General features: G+C 65.7%; 1 protein-coding gene across 2 annotated transcripts in view; it reads right to left on the bottom strand.

The window, feature by feature from the left end:
- The window catches only part of BRD3 (bromodomain containing 3), a 34,315-nt gene that overhangs the window by 9,441 nt on the left and 4,347 nt on the right, over positions 1–20,527 (bottom strand). The window contains exons 2-8 of one of the 2 annotated variants that reach the window (XM_059141214.1): positions 10,900–11,224; positions 10,134–10,271; positions 9,305–9,452; positions 8,304–8,518; positions 6,085–6,456; positions 3,161–3,289; positions 857–1,048 (exon numbers count right to left, since the gene is read on the bottom strand). In XM_059141214.1, the coding sequence (XP_058997197.1) occupies positions 857–1,048; positions 3,161–3,289; positions 6,085–6,456; positions 8,304–8,518; positions 9,305–9,452; positions 10,134–10,271; positions 10,900–11,112 (1,407 nt within the window). In that variant the 5' untranslated portion in view covers positions 11,113–11,224. The remainder of the gene's footprint in view (positions 1–856; positions 1,049–3,160; positions 3,290–6,084; positions 6,457–8,303; positions 8,519–9,304; positions 9,453–10,133; positions 10,272–10,899; positions 11,225–20,527) is intronic. The other variant, XM_059141215.1, reaches the window with a different exon arrangement.

Raw genomic sequence — 20,527 nt, 5'->3', positions numbered from 1 at the left:
AGGGGGCTTTGGGGTGCCCTTGAAGCCACCTCAAACACGTGGGGAGGCTGAGCCGGGAGCACGGGGCCACGCGCTGCTGCCGAAAGCCGGACGGGGCCAGGAGCAGAGGGCATCGGGGCCCCCTCTGCCCTCACTACTCCAGCCAGAGCTGAGAGCTCCCGGGCCTCACCATCCTCGCCGGAAACGTGGCGCGTGGGTGGCCGAGGGGCCGACCCATGAGCCTGGTGGCACACTCAGGCCAGCACAGGGGCACAGTCGCTTTTTCTCCCCGCTTAGGATTCTTCTGACAAAGACAACCCCACACGGAGGTTTATGCGTCTGCACAAAGGTTTTCGACGGCTCCATTTAGAAGCCACTGCCACGTCACGTGGCAGACACACCAGGTTAAACAACCCAGGCCGGCAGCTAACGTGTACCCCGTGCCAGTGCCTCCCTGGCCGTGTGCTAAGCGCGCCACGCACTTCCCATCTCTGCAACCCCTGAGCGGGCCGTGAGGGGCTCCCGAGAGCTGCATCATCTCCCAGGGCAGGAAACGGCGTCACAGGCCCTGGGCTGCCGGGCGGCTATGCCCAGGACCACCCTCCCCGCGGTGCCCCCTCTAAGGAGGCTCAGCCCCCGGTCAAACACCTGTGCGCCCCCCCGCTGGTGACCGCGACCACTCCTGTTCTCTCTTCCCTGTCGGAGGCCAGCGTGGGGGCCAGCGTGGGGCCGCCTCCGAGCCGGCGCCCACTAGACACGACCGTGGCGGCTGAGGTCAGCCCCCCATGCTGGCCCGCCCCGCCCTGCAGCGCCAGCTCGGCCCTCGGAGCGAACCCCTCCCCCGGCCCCCGGCCCCCGGCCCGGTCCCAGCGCTCACCTGCTCCTGCAGCTCGGCCAGCCGCGTGGCCCGCTCCTCCTCCGAGTCGGAGCTGCCCGAGTCCGAGGAGCTCTCCTCACTGCTGCGGCTGCTCTCCGCGCCCTTGCTCAGCACAGGGGCCGCGGGGGCGGGCAGCGCCGGCGCCTCCACGGGCTCGTCAGGCATCTTGGCAAACCGCATCTCAAACACATCCTGGGGGGGGAGCAGGGGCCGCCTGAGGTCCTGGACACCCACGGGGCAGCCCCGGGGGTGGGGGACCCAGACCTTAGCATCGGTGAGCGGCTCTCGGAGCAGCCCCCGCCCCACCTTGCTCTCCTGCTCTCGCTCCCTCGTCCCTGTCCAGGCGCCGAGTGCCGGTCCAGGGGCAGGGGCCACGGGGCCAACAGCCACAGACGCAGCCTTCTAGGAACTGGTCCGCGAGCCCTCTTTATTAAGGACACAAGCCTCCTGCGGGAGATCTGCGTGTCCTCTGGGCCTCGGGGTCAGAGACCCTACGGGCTGCCGCCCACTGCAAAGCAGCCAGAGTGCCTCTGTGTCATCTGTGACCTTTATGGGGCCCCTGGCTGCCGGGTACGGAGGCCAGTGGACACTCTCTCCCACACCTCGCCCAGGGCTTTACCACAGCATCACCTCTTGTTCCAAGTTAGGCCCAGAAGTTGGCTCCAGAGGCAAGAGTCCTGTCCCGTCAAAGCTGGCTTCGGAAAGCCCCAGCTCACATGGAGCAGGACCCAGGCCCACAGGGGCACCTCCCAGCCAAGGTCCCCTCTCCTGGAGGCCCAGGTTCATTTCAGATGGGGGTGCGCAGCCACGTGGGGGCTCCCTCCCCGCTGAGCTCCCGTTCACACTTGTGAGACGTCAGCCCCTGGTCCCGGACTCTCCTCCTGGGGTGAAGACACCCCCAGAGGCAGAGACACGCACGGCGGTCCGGTCTGCCCTTGGCCCACGGCTGGAGAAGCACTGACAGCAGAGGCTACCCCGTGCAGGGCTCCAACCCCAGAGCTGGACAGCCATGACTGCTCAGTGCACTGGGAATCGTGACTCACAGCCTCTGTGGCCAAAGTGCTGAGAGCCAACCCACGGGAACAGAGCCAGAGCCGCTGGCCGCCACACACTGCCGGCACCCCTGATCGGCACCAGCGCCGCCCGCTTCCTCCTTGAGCTACAGCAGGCTCGGGAGAGGCACAGAGCCAACGCGGAGCCCAACTGGGCAAAGCCCTCTTGCTCACCGACACGGTGGGGCATGGTCTAGCGTAAAATCACAACTCCTGCCAGCTTCGGCCATACTGGGACCACTGGGCCTGTTGCGCCAGACTCCGCAGGGGGAGCCGGTCCGCAGAGGGTGCAGCCCGCGTCAGCAGAGCCTGGGAAAGGCCCACAGGACACAGGGGGGACCCAGCAGCATGAAAGCGCTTCTCCCTCCTCCCTCCTCCGGGCGCTGGGCGGACACCATGAGCTGCCTCACGGGGTCTTCAAAAGGGTTCTCAGCAAAAGACCAGGACATCTCACACAACAAACAGCCTGTATTCTGGGGAAAAAAACTGCTGGAAGCGTATAGAGATCCACAATTTTTACTCTTTCTTCCAAAATTAAATCCCCCAATTATGTAACATTTAAACTTTTGGTGCTGCTGGGGGACCAGGGTGGTCCAGTCGGTGAAGTGGCCCACGCTTGGCTTCAGCCCAGGTCATGACCTCCGGGGGGATTGAGCCCCCTGTCGTACCGCGTGCTCAGTCGCCAGGCTGCTTGGGGTTCTCTCCCTCTCCCTTCCCCTTCCTCAACTTGTGCTCACTCTCTCTCCAGGATTGACAAAAGTATCTTTACTATTTCGATGCCGCTGTTAATAAAGGCAACAACACACATCACGAAGGGAGCACAGCAACCCGCACAGGGACAGGCGGGCAGCACCCAGACTTCGGCAGAAGGTCACGGGACCCGGCCTCTGGCAGCCTCACTGGGAGGTGGGTGACAAAGACCCCCTCACACAGAGGCCGAAGCCGCGGGAAGAGGGACACCCGCCTTCTTGGCCTCCGTGCTCCCTGCGGGAACGTGGGCCTGCCGCTCCCAGAGGGCAGAGGCTGGCCTGTCTGCCCGTGTGCCCGGGAAGCAGGCCTGGGGACTGGCCAGCGCTGGGCACTACTCAGGAGAAAGGCTGTTGTGCGGGGCAGGCTCTCCCGCGGCCTTCCGGGCCCCGTGTTCTCCGGGAGGCCTGCGTCTTTCCTGGGCACCTGCCCCGGGATGCTGGTCACCCCCCTGACCCCTGCGCTGGGCCCAGAAGGCCCCTCCACCTGACAGCACCTCGGTTACCTGGAGCTTCCTGGCCATGGCCACCACCTCGTGGTCCGGGGGGTTGTACTTGTAACAGTTGGAGAACATCAACCGGACGTCGGCGGCGAAGCCCTGAGCATCGGGGTACTCGCGGCTGTCCATCTTCTTCTGTAACACACAGACGACGGGGGTGAGGCACGGCCCGGCACCGCAGGGAGACCCACTGCACGGCCAGCCTCGCGCCACGTCCCCTGGAGCCCAGAGGCAAGTGTGGGAGCGGGACTTGAGGGTCGGAAGGGACGCTCCGGGACCCCCAGAACCCTGGCTGATGCAGCCACCACGTAGGCTCTCCTCGCCCTGCCTGCTGCGCGTGCTGATAACTTTCCACACGGCAAAGGCCCTGACGGGAGGAGCTCCGGGGGGACGAGGAGCTTCCGCTGCCAGCGCCGGGGCAGGGGCTGGGTTTGGTCTCCCCAGTTCACAGGTCGAGACACTGACTTCATCTCTGTGAGAGCTCAGGCGTTGTTGGCCAGCCTGCCCCTCGCAGCCCCGCAGGATGAGGTGGGCTTGGCGGTGGTGAGAATGGCCATGCTCCCGGGGAGGACAGAAGCGCGACCCCGGATGGTCACTGCGAGGTAGCACTTACAATGAGCTGTCAGTCAGGGCAAGTGGAGGGGAGCCGCTCGGTGAGGCAGTGAGCTCCCTGTGTCTGCACGGGTTCAAGCAGAAGCTGTCCGTCAGGGACATCCTGCTGGCGAGGGGCCCCCTGTTGTCCTGGGGACTGTGCGCCACGGGAGCCCGACAGCATAGGTGGGAGCCCGACCACTTCTCTCCCCTGCACCTCAGGGACACTATCGTGGATGTGGGGGTGGAGTGCAGCCTGACACCAGGGCCTGCAGCCTCTCTTGTGCCTTGGGAACGCACCCCTGCCGATCACAGGGCGTCGGACAGCTCCCAGGCTGCATGGCTCCGGCCCTCAGCACAGCCTCCCTACCCTGGGGAGGCCCGGCTCAGGAAGACAAACAGGCACACGAGACCCTCTCAACCTCTGCCAGAGTTTCAGGCTCTGGTCCCAACGTGATCACTGGTTGCTCTCCCGGGGCGGGGGGGCAAGGGCCCAGGGGCTGGGAACACACGGGCTGAGGCGCTTGAGGGGCCCAAGGACAGGCGGGCAGTTGTGTGTCTTTCCTCACTGCTTCCCAGATGACGGGTGTTTCCGAACAGGAGCACCAGAGCAAACTGCCTGTGTGCAAGCAGCACCCCCGCCAGGTCCCCCAGCAGGACACAGGCTCGGCCCACGGGGACACCGGCACACCAGGGCCGCCCACGCCCCCCTACAGTCTGCCACTCCCTGGCTGTGGGGCGTGGACAAGTCACTGGCCTCTCTGATGGGCAGCAGGGGCAGGACTGTTAACAGTGCCCTCGTCTGGGTGACGGGAGCTCTGCCGTCTCAGCTGGAGGCTCGGAGAGTGAACGAGGAAGGATCTGGGACGTGGCACAGGCTCCTCTGGCCACACCTGCGGGCCCTCACTCCCTCCGGCCTCAGCTTCCCTATCTCCAAACAGCGGGGGTCTGTGCGGACGACAGGCCCCGCCCCGGTAACCCCCACCCCAAGTCCCGGCCAGGACACGTGTAGGGAGCCCCTATCTGGGGCCGAGGGGGCCAGGCACTCGCTGCCAGCCCAGAGCCGGGAGCCCGCAGACCCGGAGCAGGGAGAGCTCGGCCCCGGACACGCACCTGGGAGCCCCATTCCTGCTGCCCCAGAGTCACGACCAGCCAGGAGAGCCACCTCGGCCGAGAGCAAATCCAGACCACGGCCAGGAGTCCCCCCAGAGAGCGGGCGGCACGGTGCTCTGCCCTGCTCTGGCCTCCGCCTCTCTGGAGGCTTCGCACCTGCTCTCAGCTGGCGCCAACTCATGGGGACAAGGCACCGTCCAAAGGAAAGGACGTTACGAGGCTCCCGGCGGGGCAGGACGGAAGGTCTCGGTCCCCGGCGCAGTTCGCCAGGCACCAGTGCCCCACACAGCCAGGTCTGCCCTCCCGAAACCCCCAAGAGCCGCGGGGGAAGGCTCCCAGAAGGAGCCTCTGCCTCAGGCTGGCATCACGGGGAAACCAGGCAGAAGGCCAGAGAGCAGCCATTCAAGGGCCAGACCCTCTTGATGGAAAGAGGAACAGCCTCCTTCTGGGAGCACCTTCCCGGGCCACACAGGCAGCTCCCAGAGGAGGCGGGCTACTGTCCCCAGTGGCCAGAGACCAACGCCAGCTTGGAATGCCCCCCGAAGGAGGGCAGGTGGACTGGGACCCCGCCGGTCGGGGGGTCAGGAGCCCCACCTATGTGTGCCCAGCTTTCAGTCTGCTGCCGCCCAGGCTCTCCGCCCTCACGGCCCAGCATGAGCCCACTCTGCCTTACACAACCAGCCGGACCCAGAACAAAATCCACTATAAATTATAGCCCAGGGAGAGGGGCACCTGGGTGGCTCAGTGGGTTGAGCCACTGCCTTTGGCTAAGGTCATCATCTCAGGATCCGAGGATCGAGCCCCGCATCGGGCTCTCTGCTCAGCAGGGAGCCTGCTTCCCCCCCCGCCCCGCCTACCTCTCTGCCTACTTGTGATCTCTCTCTTTCTGTCAAATAAATAAATAAAATCTCAAAAAAAAAAAAAAAAAAAAGCCCAGGGAGGAGCCCTGGGCATGGGAGGCCAGGCTCTGGGCCTCAAGTCCGCTACCTCCCCCGCTCCAGGGCCCCCTCTCTGGCTGGGGCAGCGGAGGGGGCGGGTCACCAGAAAGCCGTCCTTGCGGACAGTATGGAATCCACCCACCGAGACAGGACACGGGCTTCCGTGGGGCAGAGGGTGGCAAAGCCCCAGGTTCTGTGAGGGCGGGCGGGAGCACGCACCTTCGTCCCAGCCCCGTCTGGACCCGTGCGCCCGCCCTGCTGAGCGCCCCGGTGGGCCCCGTGCAGTACCTTGACGGTGCTGAGGTCCATCGGGTGCTTGACGATGTCGTGGTAGTCGTGCAGCTCCAGGGCCTCGGCATCCACCGGCTTGTAGAAGGGCCAGGCGTAGGCCGCGTGCTTCTTGGACAGCATCTCCTTGAGGATGCTGTCGCAGTGCCGCAGGTGTTCCGACAGCTTGCCCCTCTTGCCCGCGTGCTGCGGCACCTCGCCGTCCTCCAGGTCCTTCTTGGGCGGCTTGATGGGGCGGCCCCCACTCTCCCGCCGTGCCACCACCTTGGCCTGCTTGGGGTCTGACAGCGGCGGGGGCGACTCGCTCCGGCTGGCGGTGATGGCGGACGTCGTGGGCGTCGTGGTGTCTGCTTTCCGCTTCACGCCCTTTTTCTGCGACGGCGACACGACTGGTGAGCCCGGGACGGAGCAGGGGGCCCGGGAGCGCGGATGCTCGCAGACAGAGCTCCCAGAGCCCCAGCCGCGGGGCGCCAGGCCAAGCCTCACTCGGCCCCGGGCGGCACCCCGCGCTCTGTGGGACGCCGAGGCTCAGAGGGGCCGCATCTCAGGCCCAAGGTCACACAGCTGGTGGTGGGAAGGCTAGACTCAGAACCCCCCCCCCCCGCCCCAGAGCCGCCCCTCCAGGGTCCCCTTCACTCGCCCCCAGGGCTCCAAGAGCACACCTGAGCAGCGTGACGGGGGGCATGCAAGTCACCTGCCCGAACCCCGGGCTGTGCGGGGGTTCCAGAGACAACACGACCGAGGTGGACCTGGCACTGGGATCGTCCCCGAGCGGGACTCAGGCTAAGGGATGGCAGGGACAGACGGAAATCCCTGCTTAGAAAGGCCAGCGGGAAAGTCCAGAGGCCTCCAAGCTGGAGCACCAAGGGCAGCTGCCGTGCCGCAGGCCGAGGCCGGGAGCGGGGCCAGCATGCGGGGCAGGGCTGGGGCTGGGCAGCAGCAGTGGGTTTGGGACCAAGGACTCCCGGGAGCTGACTGGGCAGGTCTGGTCTTGAACCCCAAAAGCAGCGGGAGCCACAGAGAGCTGCTGTCCGTAACAGGAGGGAATGTTAAAAGGTCCACAGGCCTTCTGTGGGTGCAGGGCAGACACTAGCACGGGCTGTGCCCTGGGCACGAGGGTCCCTTCAGGCACCGCAGCCGGGGCCGCGGGCGTCATGGCGTGCCCCACAGCCAGGGCATCCCCGAGACCAGCTCAGCCAGCTCCCGCCCCTCAGACTGGCAGAGGGGCCCCTCAGAGCCACAACACCCAGGCTGACGGCCTAGCAGCGACCTGCTCTCAGGGGCACCACCGTGGTCTCTGCCCCAGCAACGCCGCCGCCCCCAGGCTGGCGGGGGCATGGGCTGGCTATCCACAAACACGTGTGGGCACCCACAGGACACCAAGCGTGCGCCACAGAGGCCCGGGGGAGCTCACCCGGCCACGGCAAACAGGACATGCTCCAAAAACAGCTGGGCACGGTGTCAGGCGGCCTGGCCAGGCGCCGCCCGCAGGTGCAGGCAGTGCAGGCCGCGGGGGAGGGAAAGCAGTGGCGGGGCGTTACCTTGGGGGGGGCCACTTAACCCCCCCGGGCGCCTGCTTCCTCATCTGTAAGATGGGGGAACTACTGTCTGCCCCACAGGGCCGCTGTGAGGGGCAAACGGAAGACACACGTCAGCACCCGGCCCGGGGCCTGCCCTGGATCTCACAAGGAGCATGGGCTCCGAGCCCGGACCCGGCCAGGACAGTCCCTCCATGAAAGCTGCCGGCCAGACCGGGGAGGCAGACGGGCGGGAGCTCATACTACCAGGACGCACGGGGCAGGCCGTGCGGCTGCTGCCTCCTCACCATGCACCTGGGCCACTGCCCTAAGTCCACGTGTGAGCCGGGGGCTCCGGGACCCGTCCACCCTCCTCTCCCACACCTTCCCACAGTGACCCATGCGCTGCAAAGGCCCGGGCTTCAGGGCCAGAGAAATGGGGGTTCAGCACAGCCCGCCCTCACCAGCTGTGTGACCTGCAGCTCCCTGAGCCTCCGTCTCCCCATCCGCGGCAGGGGCGACAGCCCGACCTCGGGCACAGAGAGAACCACTCCAGAGCCACGTGTACCAAACACCCACTAAGGAGGGGGTGCCCAGGGACAGGTGGCAGATGGCTTCCCCCACCACCCCACACCTGCCCGAATCCAGGAACCCCGGCTTGGCCGTCGGACGGCCAGCTGACCTGTCCCCAGGGACACTCACCTTGACTACAGGTGGTGTGGGAGGGACCACGGGGATGATGGGCGTCGAGGGAGGAGGCGGGGCAGTGGCCGGGGGAACGGGGACCGACGTGATGTTTGCAGTGATGGTTGGCACTGGGGTGGCAGCGATGACAGGTGTCTGGGAGACAGCGGGAGGGACACTCTGGAAGGGGGTTGCTGGGGAGACAGAGGACGCGGCCGCCACTTGCTGCGTACCTTGAAGAGAGGGAAAGGGCGTTGAACATGCTCAGCTCTAGCTACTAGCTAGCGTCCGAAAGCTTCTTGGACCAGACCCTCCAGCCAGAGCACACCAGTCCAGGGAGTCCCCCCTCCTGAGACCCCGCACCATGACTGCCCCCACAGAACTCCACAGATGCTCACCCAGACCAAAGTCTGAATGAGGACACCTGCAGCAGGTACACACCGGGAAGAAGAGCCAGGCCTGGGCCCAAGAAACCTGGGCTTGACTCAGACCCCACCAGTAACCAGCTGGATGTCCCGGCAGACCTACTTAACCACCCACAGTCCCATCTGCAAAGCGGGATGGCTGGCACTGGTGGGGACCCACCCTGGCCTCCAAGGGCTGGGGTGCCTGGCCAGTCTCTCCATCGGGGCACGCCTCTGTTCCCCTTTCCTGGACCAGGTAAGACCCCCAGGGCTCCTAGTGCTAATTCTCATCCCGCACCCCCAGCCCTCCCCAAAAGGTGACACAGCCCCTCTCCCGTCCCAGAGCATACAACACCTGCTAGAAAGGCAACGTCCTGGGGGAACAATGGGACCTCGTGTCCAGACTTCTGGAAGAGGTGGCCTCAGCATGGGGGCAGGGCAAGACCAGTGTCCCCAGCAGAGCAGGCTCAAAGGCAGATGCCAGCCGTATCGCCCCAACTTCACAGACAGGGACACTGAAGCTCAGAGGGGCCGAGGGACTTGCACAAGAAATGCTGTTGTCACACCTCGGGGAGGGGGGTCAGGACAGAAGGATGGCACCGCCCACACCATTACCTGCACTCTGGGTTCCTGCAGCCGGTTTCCGGCCTTTGCCCTTCGGAGCAGGGGGTAATAATTCAACTTCCTCCTGGGGCATCTGGGCCACTTTCTGCAGAAAAATTTTCTCTAAGGCTTGGGCCATTAGCACTATGTCATCTGTGGGCTGAAGACACAGGGAGAGCCAAGGTCACTTGTTGGGCAAGGGGCCACGTGCTTGTAAAGACATCACTGGTGTGGCTCAAGAAAACATTTATTCAAAAATCCCTTCAGAGGGGTGGTAGGGCAGGCAGTGGGGGAGGCGAAAGGAGCAGATTTCACTGTGGAGACTCTTGAAAGAATCCAGAAAACCAAGAAGAACAAGAACCACCCTCCAGCCGACCCCGCGCGGAAAACAGAAGCTTCCGCTCAGTTGAACTCAACCCATCCGTGCTGTGTCCGTCACAATCGAGAACAATGCAAGCCCCACCAAGTCAGGACCGTGTGGGTCTCCCTCAGCTACTCTCCTCCCCGAAAGCCATCGTGACCATGTGCTCCCTGGTCGTGCAGTGGCCTGGCCACGTGGGGCAGCTGCACACGGATATCACGGCGCCGTGAGCGTCCCGACAGCTGGGGTTTTGAGGTCGGAGGGCATGAACAGTTTAAGTGTTTGGTCTGTAAGCTCCCCCGCAAAAACGCCGGTCCCTTGAGGGGAGGAGGGCATGGGCAGCACTTGAGACCCCCGAGTGGTGACTGTGGCCCGGGGGTGGCATGGCCCCCTCCGCCGTCTGAGAGCTGCTCCGGAGCCAGGCCCCACCCCGCGCACCCCCCCCCCCCAGCCAGCAGTGGGGAGCCTGAGCCTTCTCACCTTGTTATAAATGTAACAATTTGTAAACATGGTGTTGAAGTCCTGCATACACTCACTGGCGCTCCAGTAGTAATTATTCTCTAGTCTCTTCTTAATAGTCCCCATGTCCATCGGGTTTTTTATGATTTTATGATAATCCTGGGAAAGAGATGTTCAGAGGGACGTCAGCAGACTCTGCGGCACGGGGTTCGCCAGGGTCCGGTCAGCTGAGGGCCGGTGTGGGTTCTGGGGCAAGTGCCCGACCCACGTGCACCCCCTGCCACACCTGTCGCCCAACAGCTTCCGCCCAGACAGGTGGTTCTCAGAGACGTTTGGAACCGGGCAGCCGGGGCAGGAGCAGCTCGGCACTGTGAAGGGGCCGAGACCCCTCCAGACTCCAAATCCAGGGCCTGCTGGTGACTGATGTGCCAAGCTGGGCCCAGAACCCAGGCCACCAATGAGCAGCCCAGGGATTCCCTGAACAATGCTCGGGGTTTTCTCTATTTGGGTCCAAAGAAGAAACCCATCAGATGACCTGGCCTCCCCCAGAAAGGGGGCCACTACCCGCACTGAGTACCTGACGGCAGGGGCGGGGAGCAGAGGCAGGGTTCTACAGGAGGGTACGCGGGAACAGCAGGGAGGCACGGGCTCCCCCACTCCCTGAGCAGCCCCTTCGCTCCTCTGTCACCACGGGCCCTGCACTGTGCCTGGCCCCAGAGGCAGTACTTCTGGGAGGGGGGCGACAGGGGCAGGGGTGCCGGTGGGTGGGGGAGGGGAGGGCACTCACGGGCAGGTTCAGCTTGATTGCATCCACGGGCTGGTAGAAGGGCCAGGCGAACTGGTGTTTCCAGAGCGTCTTCACCACCACATTCTGCATATATTGCAGCTGGTTGGTCTTGCGGCCGGGCTTGGCGGGGTTGGAGACCTCCGGCGGGGGTGGGTTGACCGGGCCTGGGGCCGCCGAGATCCCCGTGGGGGCAACTGTCGTCGTGGTGGACATCCTCCGCGGCGCGCTCACTGGCCGTCACAGCAGCGGCTCGGGGAGGCCCTGGCTTCCACTGTGCTCCTTTTGGAGGCCTGACATCCCATTTCTGGGCCCGAGCGGGCAGCACCTACGGGGAGGGGGTTGGCAGAGACAGGCCGGTCACCCAGGCCCCACCGCCTCGCCCGGCCTCGCCGGCTCCCGAGCACGCCCGAGTGGTCACGGTGAGGCCGGCTCCCATCACTCGTGCCACTCGCGGTGCTCAGCCCGCCCCTCACCTGTCACAGACCCACAGTTCAGTCACTGCTCTCAGGCCGGGGCAGGGACGTGATGCGGACACGGGCTGCCTGGGCAGTGGGGGGACAGCGCAAGGGCGGGAAGGCGGCGGTCCGGGCACACAGCCCACAGTGGGAGGCGGTGCCCGGGATGCGGCCTCTCCTGGCTCCCTGCCCACCAACGGCCTGCCGGCTGGGGGCCGACTCGGACTGTTCTTGATCGTGGCAATTTTGGGGGAATGATTCACACGTAGAGAGCGCTCCGGCATCGACCCCACGGAGCTAAGCCAGCCAGGCAGAGCGTTCGCGAACCCCTGCGCAGCGTGCGGAGCCGGACCCTTCGGGGCGAGTTCCGACATCACCACGAGAACCAGAGCTGGTTTGTGACGGCAGGCAGAGTGTGACACGCCCAGCCCCAGGGAGAGGGGCGGGCGGGAGGAGGCGCACCTCACGAGTGGGGGGGCTGCTCCCTGCCCCCACCAGCTTTCAGGAATGCTGGCCGGGTTCGGGCTGGGAAGGAAGACACCCGACGGCGCCCCAGAACCAACAGGCCAGTCCCAACACCAGAAGCCCCACTGTTTCCTGGATGGAAGCCGCTGGCCTCGCTCTTAGCTGCAGGGCCCAGAGCAGACTGGGGGTCACACGCGGAAGGGGAACACCAGGCCACGCTGGTGCGCCCTGCCACACTTTGGGTCCCCGTGTCCGCGTCATGACATCCGGACAGGCCGGGGCTGAGCGGCACCCCACCACACCAGGGGCCCGATGGGCCCGGGGGCGCGAGCAGCACCCTTCCTACGACTCGCAGAAGCGGCTCCGTCCCGTGAGCCCGTTAACACCCTGCCCGTCGCTCGCCACCTGCCACGCGGGCGTGTACACCCGGTGATCGGCACCTGCTACAAAGCACTCCTGCCAGAGTGAAAGGGTTCACCAGGACAGCAGGTGCATCTTGCCCACCAAGGAGGCCTGCTCTGCATTCAAGGGACACCCTGGAGCCCCCGCGAGGTGCCACGCCCCTCATCCCGGGGAAGCCACGGCCCCTCCCCTCCTCCTCTGTCCGGCCCCAGGGAGCACTGCGCCTGCGGCCCCCGCCAGCTGTGGCGCTCTGCCCCGTGCTAAGGACAGCGAGGGTGGGTCTTCGCTACCAGGAAGTGTGGGAGCCTGGAGCAAACCTGGGTCATCCCTCGTGCCCGCTGGCCCGCCCCCGCCCCCGCAGGTCAGCAAGTGCAAACCTGGCCTGAGCACCAGCACCACCTGCGGGGCTCTCCCCTGGGGCCGTCCCTCCCTACATGTCCAGCAGGAACACAGAAAGCCAAGGAACACTTAGAGTGCAGCCAGGGCCTAAACAAACACGGTGTTGGAGGGGGGTCACGGGCCAAGGTACGGGCCGGCCTCCTCCAAGTACGAGGTCGGACAGGCATGCTCAGTGCAGGGACAGGCTCAGGTGGCCACCAGGACTTGAGGCTGCCTCAGGGCCTCCCTCCTCCAACTCCGGCCACAAACAGGGGAGCACCTCCACCAACCCCGCTGTGAGGTATGTGCCCAGGGCAGCACAGCAGCTGCCAGACCCTGAGCCAGGCGCCTGGAGGGGCCTCCTGGACTCTGCCGCACACCAGACCTACCCACACCTCCCCCCCACACTGCCCAGCACGTCCAGGGGCTCCCAGACCCCACTGCTGGAGCTCCAAGCAGAGTGCCCGGCGTTGGCACGTGCTCCCTGGAGGCACAGGCACAGGAGTCCTTCCACAGTGGCCCGAAGGGAAGTCTAGCTCCAGCCTGACATCACCCTCCCCAGCGGAGTCCGTGAGGCCCAGAGGGGACATGTGCAGAACGGGCCAAGCACCCTCCAGCACCGGCGTGCCCACACTCTGCGGGCCTGTGCGCGGCGAGGAGCCCGCGCGCTCTCTGCAAACTCTCCACTGACACAGGGCAGGACACCCTCCATGCTCAGACTCCTGCAACCCCCTGAGGATGGCCGCACAGCTCGTGGTGTCCCTTGGGGTGGCGGTGTCCAGTCCTCTGCCTCTCACAGCGCCCGGCAGCCCAGGTACCAGCTCCACGGCGGGAAGGAAGGGCAGCCAGAGTGTAAGAGGTTGGGGGCTCCCTGGCCACCCCTGGTGCCAGGACCCACCTCTCAGGAGGAGACCAGCAAGGGGACAGTCAGAGAGCTGGGGCCAGATACCCCCCGAGCCTGACCCCGGCGAGGGAGGACTCAGCGAGGCTCCCTGGGGCAGAAAATGGCACAGGTCACCCTGTCCCTCTAGGGCATCAGGCAGGGTGAGTGAGTGGGCATGTCCGGGCGGGAGCACGCACACCATCACCCTTCAAGGGGGGGCCAGGCCTGAGGGTCAGTCCCTTCTGCCCCAAGGACAGCAGGAGGGCAGGTCCCCGTGAGCAGAGCAACAGCGTAAGCCTGGCTTTGCCCTTTTTCCCCTGGGCGCTTCTCCTGCAGGCACCAAGCCCACCGCCACACACACCGGCGCGCGAGGACAGAGGCTCTCCCCTCCAAGTGCATTTCTGAAGACGCACATCGTGTTCGGAACAGGCTTCTTTCGCAACAGGAAGAGAGTGCAAAGTTACTCCTACTTTGAAAACCGGCTGAAGCACGAATCAGACCTGCCCGACCGTGCACTTGCCCAAGGGCTTCTGCTTCTCTTCCTTCAGGGTCTGGGGACTCCGCCTGAGGGTCTGGGGATGGCTGAGCGGCCCAGTGTGCTCCCTGAAGGGGAAATCCTAGGACCACCATGAGCCTGAACCAGGGAGTTACAGTCAGCAGCGCTGCCCGCCCCAGGGGTCCAGTTGGCCAAGGCCGGATGGCCTGGACAGAGCCCACCCGTCAGCGCAAAGCACAGAAACAAGACGGGAACAAGGCAGGCCAGCCACGGCTCCCGGCCGCGGCTGCCCCCCAGCCTCCCTTGTCCAGGTCGGCTCAGGGCTGCACTCTGAGACCGGGAAGCGAATGCAGCTCCAGAAAGAAATCAGAACTTGAAGAGACCACTAGCCAGCCCTCCCACAGGGTCAGCTATGAACTGAAAGTCAGGGACAGAGTGCAAAGCGACATGGGGTTCAAAACAGTGTGAGGTACAGCTGCGTGGAATCATGCGACACCGGTCTCAGGGGTCCACTCGTCCCCCCAGATGCCCAGAGCGCCCAGGATCCTTTAGTGTCCTCAGGAACAGCCTCTCCCTGCAGCGTGGCCAGCACCCATGTGATCGCCCCGACATCCTTGGCCCGGCCCTCTCTGCTGCCCGCGGGGTCAGGCCGGAGGTCAGGCCGGAGGGAGCAGACAGAGGCAAAAACAAGCAGCATGTTGAGTGGCCGGTCACGGCCACGAGCCCGTCACCCGCGCTGGTGCTGAGACGCTCGTGCGACCTGAGGTCAGAGTGACCGGGCCCACTCACATGACAACGCCAAGGCTCCTCCCGCCTTGGGGTACTTCCTGAGCCCACACAGGCGCTGGGGGACACAAGCCACGGTGCCGGGGAGGGAGGGCAGGGAGCCGAAGGGAGACGGTTCTGCCGTCCCCACACCAACCTCAAGGACACCCGGCAAGGAGCACCGTACAGAGGGCCGCCGGGAGCACCCCGGGGCCTGCCACAGGAGGGTTCTGAACTCAGCTCCCCTCACTGCTCACCTCCGGCACTGCTGTCACCCACCGAGTGCTCCCAGCCCAACCCCAAGGACAGAGATGCGGGGGCCGCGGCCCTGCAGCCCCAAGCAGGGACAGGCCGGGGAGCCGGGTGACACCGGCTGTAAGGGAAGGAGCTGTCCTAGTTCCCAAGTCACCTAGGGAGGGGACACGGCACAGACACGGGTCTGGGACCAGAGCCTGAGGGTCTCTCTATGCCCACATGCAGGCGCCGGGGGTCACACATGGGACAGGTACTTCACGCAGGCTCACCTCCGATACCTCAGCCCTCCGCCTCGCCTCCGTGTCCCAGCGGAGCAGGATCTGCCCCTCAATGTCCTCCCAAGTGCACGTGAAGGCCGGCCACGCGGAGCCGCGGCCCGCCCGAGAGGCAGACAGGCTCCTGCCGCGCCCGCCGCGCTCGCCTACGTCTCCAGGTGGGCACTAGCCCCCCTTCAGCCCACCAGGCTTGGGTCCTGTGCGGGAACATGGGACCCCTACCCCGCCCCTTGGCCATGGCAGGCTGGGGAGAAACACCGGGGCAGAAGCCTGGCCCCACTGACGGGCCAGCTGCACCGGCTGGGGACAGGCATGAGGACAGACAGAAAGCTGCCACAGGGGCCAGCGCGGCCTGCTCCTGCATCTACTGGCAAGGACGTCCAGAACCTACTCTCTGAGGGAGCCCCTAGTGGGACACCCCAGGCCCCCCAAATCGTGAGGAAAATTAAAGCATTCTGGGGCCCCGAAAGGGTCTGGCCCCTCTTGTGGCCCAACCCTGTCGTGGCTGGGTGGGGGACACCAAGACGGGGGTCACAGAAGGAAGAGAAAAAGCCCAGCCGGGACCCCATTTTCTGGGGCTCCCCCATCAGCCTACGGCCACACGTAGTGCGCGCTGGTCACAGAAGGGAAAACCGAGGCCCAGGGCTCTCGAGCTAACGGGGGGCAAGGCCAGCTCAGAGCTTCACACCACGCAAGGCCTCTTGGGCAACCAAGGCCCCCAGGGACAGCCCTGTCGCTGCAGACAGCCTGAGAGCCCCAGGGACACCTGACCTCGCCTCAGCTCCAGCACCCGCCCGGCTCAGCACATAAGCGGGAACGCGCGCCACCCCCACGCCTGCCTGTGGCCGAGCCCCGGCGGGATGGGCCGGCGTCTGACCTGCTCCTCTCCTCTCCGGGGAGCCAGGCGTGTCCGGATTGAGAGTGTCCGATTTCAGAACCAAGGGAGCCCATCGTTCTGGGGGTGGGGGGGGGTCTCTCTCACACACACCCCACCCCCAGAGCCTGGAATAACGTCCCAAATCAAACATCCTATTCCGCAAGGAAACAGGAATTTTCACCCTAAGGATAAACAAAGATCACGCCCTTTCTCTGCGGCCAAGGGTCAGGCTCTGCAGCAGAAGATTTAGGGGGAAAGCACCATCCCCGGAGTCTCCAGCGTCCGAAGTGGGGCCGATGGTGGCCCCGTGAGAGGATGACGGCCCGGCCCCGGCCCAGCCTGGGACCCCAGCACACCTCACAGGGCGACAGGCCCGGGCTGCTCCAGTGGGTCCGGCAACCACGGGTGGGCAAGGGCCAGTGGGCAGCAGCAGGCCCCGACCCCAGCGGCTCAGGCAGTCCGCAGAGACGCCCGCGGGGAAGGGAAACGGAGGAACACCAGCGGCCACTGTGTCGGAGCGAGCTTAACGCCCCAGGCGACAGTGGTGCTGTGGTTCCCTGTGTTCTAGAGCCCTCATGCTTTAGAGACGCAGACGCAAAGTCTTCCGAAGAAGACACGTCCAGAGCTCGAGTCCCGACAGTGGGAGTGGGGCCCGGAAAGGAGCCGGGGTCTGGAGGGGACAGGACGGAGCGGAGACCGAGCACGCTGGAGGCGGCGCACGGGCCCTCTGCTTGCGTCTGCACCAAAAGCTCCCACGGCCGCAGAAGGAAGAGGGTGAGCCCCGCTTTCCCTTGGCCGTTCGAGGGCCCTACATCCCCTATGCTGTCACAGCAGCGGTGAGATCCGGGAAACACAACCAGGGGCCAGAGAGACCCCAGCACCTGGAGACCAGACACGGATAAAACCTGGGAGCTGCAAGGTCTGCCCTGCGCCCCCGGCTGCCCCCAGGGGAGCGGGTGCGGGTCACATCTTCGGGGGTCCACACACTGGAGCAAAAACGTACGGCTCCAGTTCGCTGATGTCAGAGCCCACCGGCCTGCCTAACGCCAGCTGGCTGGAAGCCGTTCTTCTAGCACATGGGCCTACAGGTCTGGAGGCCCCGTACGGCGGGAGCCGGGAATTTCACCGTGAGGCCTCCCGGTGGCCAGGGAGCCTCCAGCCTGTGAGCTCGGGACTGTCAAGAGCACAGCGCCCGGCACGCACCCGCCGGCTGCCACTTCACTCCAGAAAGCTATTTATGGCAGACAACACCCCCTTGGGGCAGGCAGCCCTCCCGGTCAGGGTCACGGAGCCGGGACTCCCAACGTGGCCACAGCCGGCAGGGAAGCGGCACTCCTTCCAGGGACGGCCAGGAAGCCCTCGCCAAGTGCCCGCTCTGGGCGAGGCACCGCCGGGCAGAGATGGAGCCCAGTTTCTCAGTGGGGAAGACTGAGGCTCAGACAACCTGCCCCACTTCTGGGGGGACACCCGCCAAGCCAGGATGGCAACACGTGCAAACCGGGTGCAGGTCAAAGTGCAGACAAGCCGCCTTTGACACAAGAGGATCTGAAACTGCCCAGAGCGGAAACTCGGGCAAACCACAGAAACCCTCAAACACAAGTGAAAGCTGGAGATCCAGAGTCCTGGCGAGACCCGGAGGAGGGTTTCTGAGGTGGGCAGCTGGCAGGAGGGCAGGGGACACTGCCTGGCCAAGTCAGCCACCGGGGCCACACACGCCCCACAGTGAGAGGCTGTGTCGTACGCTGGGCTCCCACCTGGCCCTGAAGGCTGCGGGCCACCTCCCCACCCCATCCCAAGGGCCTGGACTCAGCCTCTGGGACTACCTCCTCCATGGGGAACTAGAAACCTGGAGAAAATGCAAACATCCACCCGGAGGGCCGCTCCGCCCACGGGGAACTCAGGAAAGACCTTATCCAGGGTCCCTGGACAAATGAGCACTGGGGGCCTCTGCCCAGTCGCCACTGCGGAAACACCCTGGTGACGGGGCAGCAGACGCAGCAGCCCTCCCCAGCACGGACAGGACATCCTGCCCCCGGCCCACAGGCGGCACCCACAGGCAGCACCCAAGGCGGGCAGAGCTGTATGCTCCGGGCCGGCTGAGACCAAGGCCAGAGGCACCTCCAGCCCCCCGCGGGGGAGGGGGGCTGACATGGTTGGGGGGCATTTCCAGGTTGGCCTGGCCCAGAGCGAGGAGCCCTTATTTGGGCCTGGGTCAGGGAGAGCCAGCTCTCAAAGGGAGCGTCGACAGGACGGGGCAAGGCTGCACAATCTGGGGGGACCTGGACTGCAGAAGGGCAGGCATCAGGGGAGGTCCTCAGGAGGCTCCTAGGGTGGGGGGCACCTTCAGGGCATCTGGAAGGAGACTACGGCTCGTCCTGGGGGAGAGGAGGCCCCTGGCCGACACTGCCACAGAGAGCGTTGATCGGAGGTAGGAGGGGGTCCCCAGTCAGGGCTGGGGAGGGGGACCTGGGGCAGGGCCCGCCTTGTCCCGCTCAGATCCACCGCCCCCCACCAGCACCGACGGCACTCCTCAAAAACTCAGCCTCCTGAGATGGGTGCGGGTGAGCTCACTCTCTCTCTGTGCCCCTGGGGCGGCTGTGCCTGGGCAGGGCTCCCCCACTGCCACAGTCCAGTCCCGGACTCCTTGCAGCACCCCCAATGCCTGGCACGGCATCCGTGGGGGTCACGTAAGCTCCATCTTCCGGGTGGGGACAGAGGCTCAGAGGCTCCGGGGCACAACCTCGCCCAGCCAGAAAGAGGCAGGGGTGGGTTGTGAACAAGGCACCCCACACCAGACTCCCCGCCTCCGCCTCCCAGAACCGTCCGACCCACCCAGCGGACTGCAGGCTGCGCACTGCCCCAGAGTGGGGGCACCTCCGCCCCCAGGCAGCCGGGTGAGCCTCCACGGGGCTCATGCTGACCAGCGGGCGCCCTGGGGCTGGCCGTCCAGGTTGCGGGAAACAGGATCCGTGAGGCCAGGGTCGGCTTCTGTGACAGACAGAGCCAATTGCATCCTCCTGTGGGGCCAGGGAAGGGGACCCCCGGGGAGCGGACGGGCAGGCTGGACCCACCGCCCGCCTGGCTCATCTGGCCCGCCACACCCAGACCAGGCAGAGAGCCGTGCGGCCCCAGCCGGGGCCCTGAGCCTGAGAGGTCTAGGTCACACCAGCTGCCCAGCCAGCAGGGACCTGCCCCCCTGCTGGCCCAGTCTCACCCAACGTGCGGGCCGTCCACCGGGTCTCTGGTCCCCAGGTCACAGGGCCCCAGCTCCAGCCTGCGGATGGTCTCCTGCGCCCGCATCCTCTGGGCTCCGCACACACACCACCTGCGGGGCCCGGGCCCCCAGCCCACCTCACGCGCCCTCGAGCCTGTGTTTGCTAACGTCATAGCCCTCTCCGACCCGCCGGCCCTCTGTGGGGAAGCCAAACTCTGAAGGCTCCATGCTTGCCCAAACACCTACCCCAACTCAGACCTGAGACCCCAGTGCAGAAGACGCCTCCAGCCCTGCCAAGCAGGGCTCACGCGTGGGGAGCCAGGCCCGTCGCGCCCCCTCACCTCAGCAAGGCTCTGTCCCCGTAGGTGTCCTGACGGTGACCGTGCCCCTCCAACCTCAGGACAGAACCCAAACAGGGCACCAGGGATGCCTCTGAAGGGGTGCGAAGCCCTGGGGGTCGGGGGAGCTACACACCGCTGGAAACCCTGCGTTCTGGCCTGCCAGCTGCCTGCGGCATTCCTTGGGAGAGTCCCAGCAACACCCACCGGCACCCCTGCAGGGTGCCCCGCAGGGCCAGGCCATGGCTGCCCCGAATGACCCTTGCATGGTGGCCCACAGCTCAAAGGAAACGGTCCCCAGGGGACAACATGAGAAGGCCAGAGGGACTGGCATCCCCGCTTGGGCCTGGACGGGGAATGGGAGGCCCATCCTCTCTGGGTCCCCTGAGTCCCCCTGAGGACGCCAGAGGGCAGGGGATCCTGCACACCTGTGGATGTGCCCCGCGGCTCCGCCCACCCCGCAACGTTTTCGAACAAGACTCGGGCGGGTCTAGCTAGTGTGGGGTGTGGGCCTCGGGCTCTGGTGGGATCGATCCCAGGGAGACCGGAACATCCTTCCTCCCCGGTGGGCTGACAGGGACCAGGCCAGGCTCAGATGGCCGTCATGTGACAACCCACCACAGCCCTGGGCTCCCGGGGCAGCATTTTGCAGATGACAGAGGGAGCCAGGGAGTGGACGGCCATAGCGGGCGGGTACTGAACCCGGCTTGCCCCCAGCAAACTAGACCTTGGCCCCGAAACATGTCCATCAAAACAGAGGGCATGGGACAGACCTCCTGAGTGTCCGCCTCCCCTCGTCATAAAGTAGGTGTTACTACAGCACAG

The sequence above is a fragment of the Mustela lutreola genome, chromosome 12, assembly GCF_030435805.1.
Source record: "Mustela lutreola isolate mMusLut2 chromosome 12, mMusLut2.pri, whole genome shotgun sequence".
Classification (NCBI taxonomy): Eukaryota; Metazoa; Chordata; class Mammalia; order Carnivora; family Mustelidae; genus Mustela; species Mustela lutreola.
Note: the sequence above shows the minus strand (reverse complement) of the source record. Positions and strands in the feature narration are given on the sequence as shown.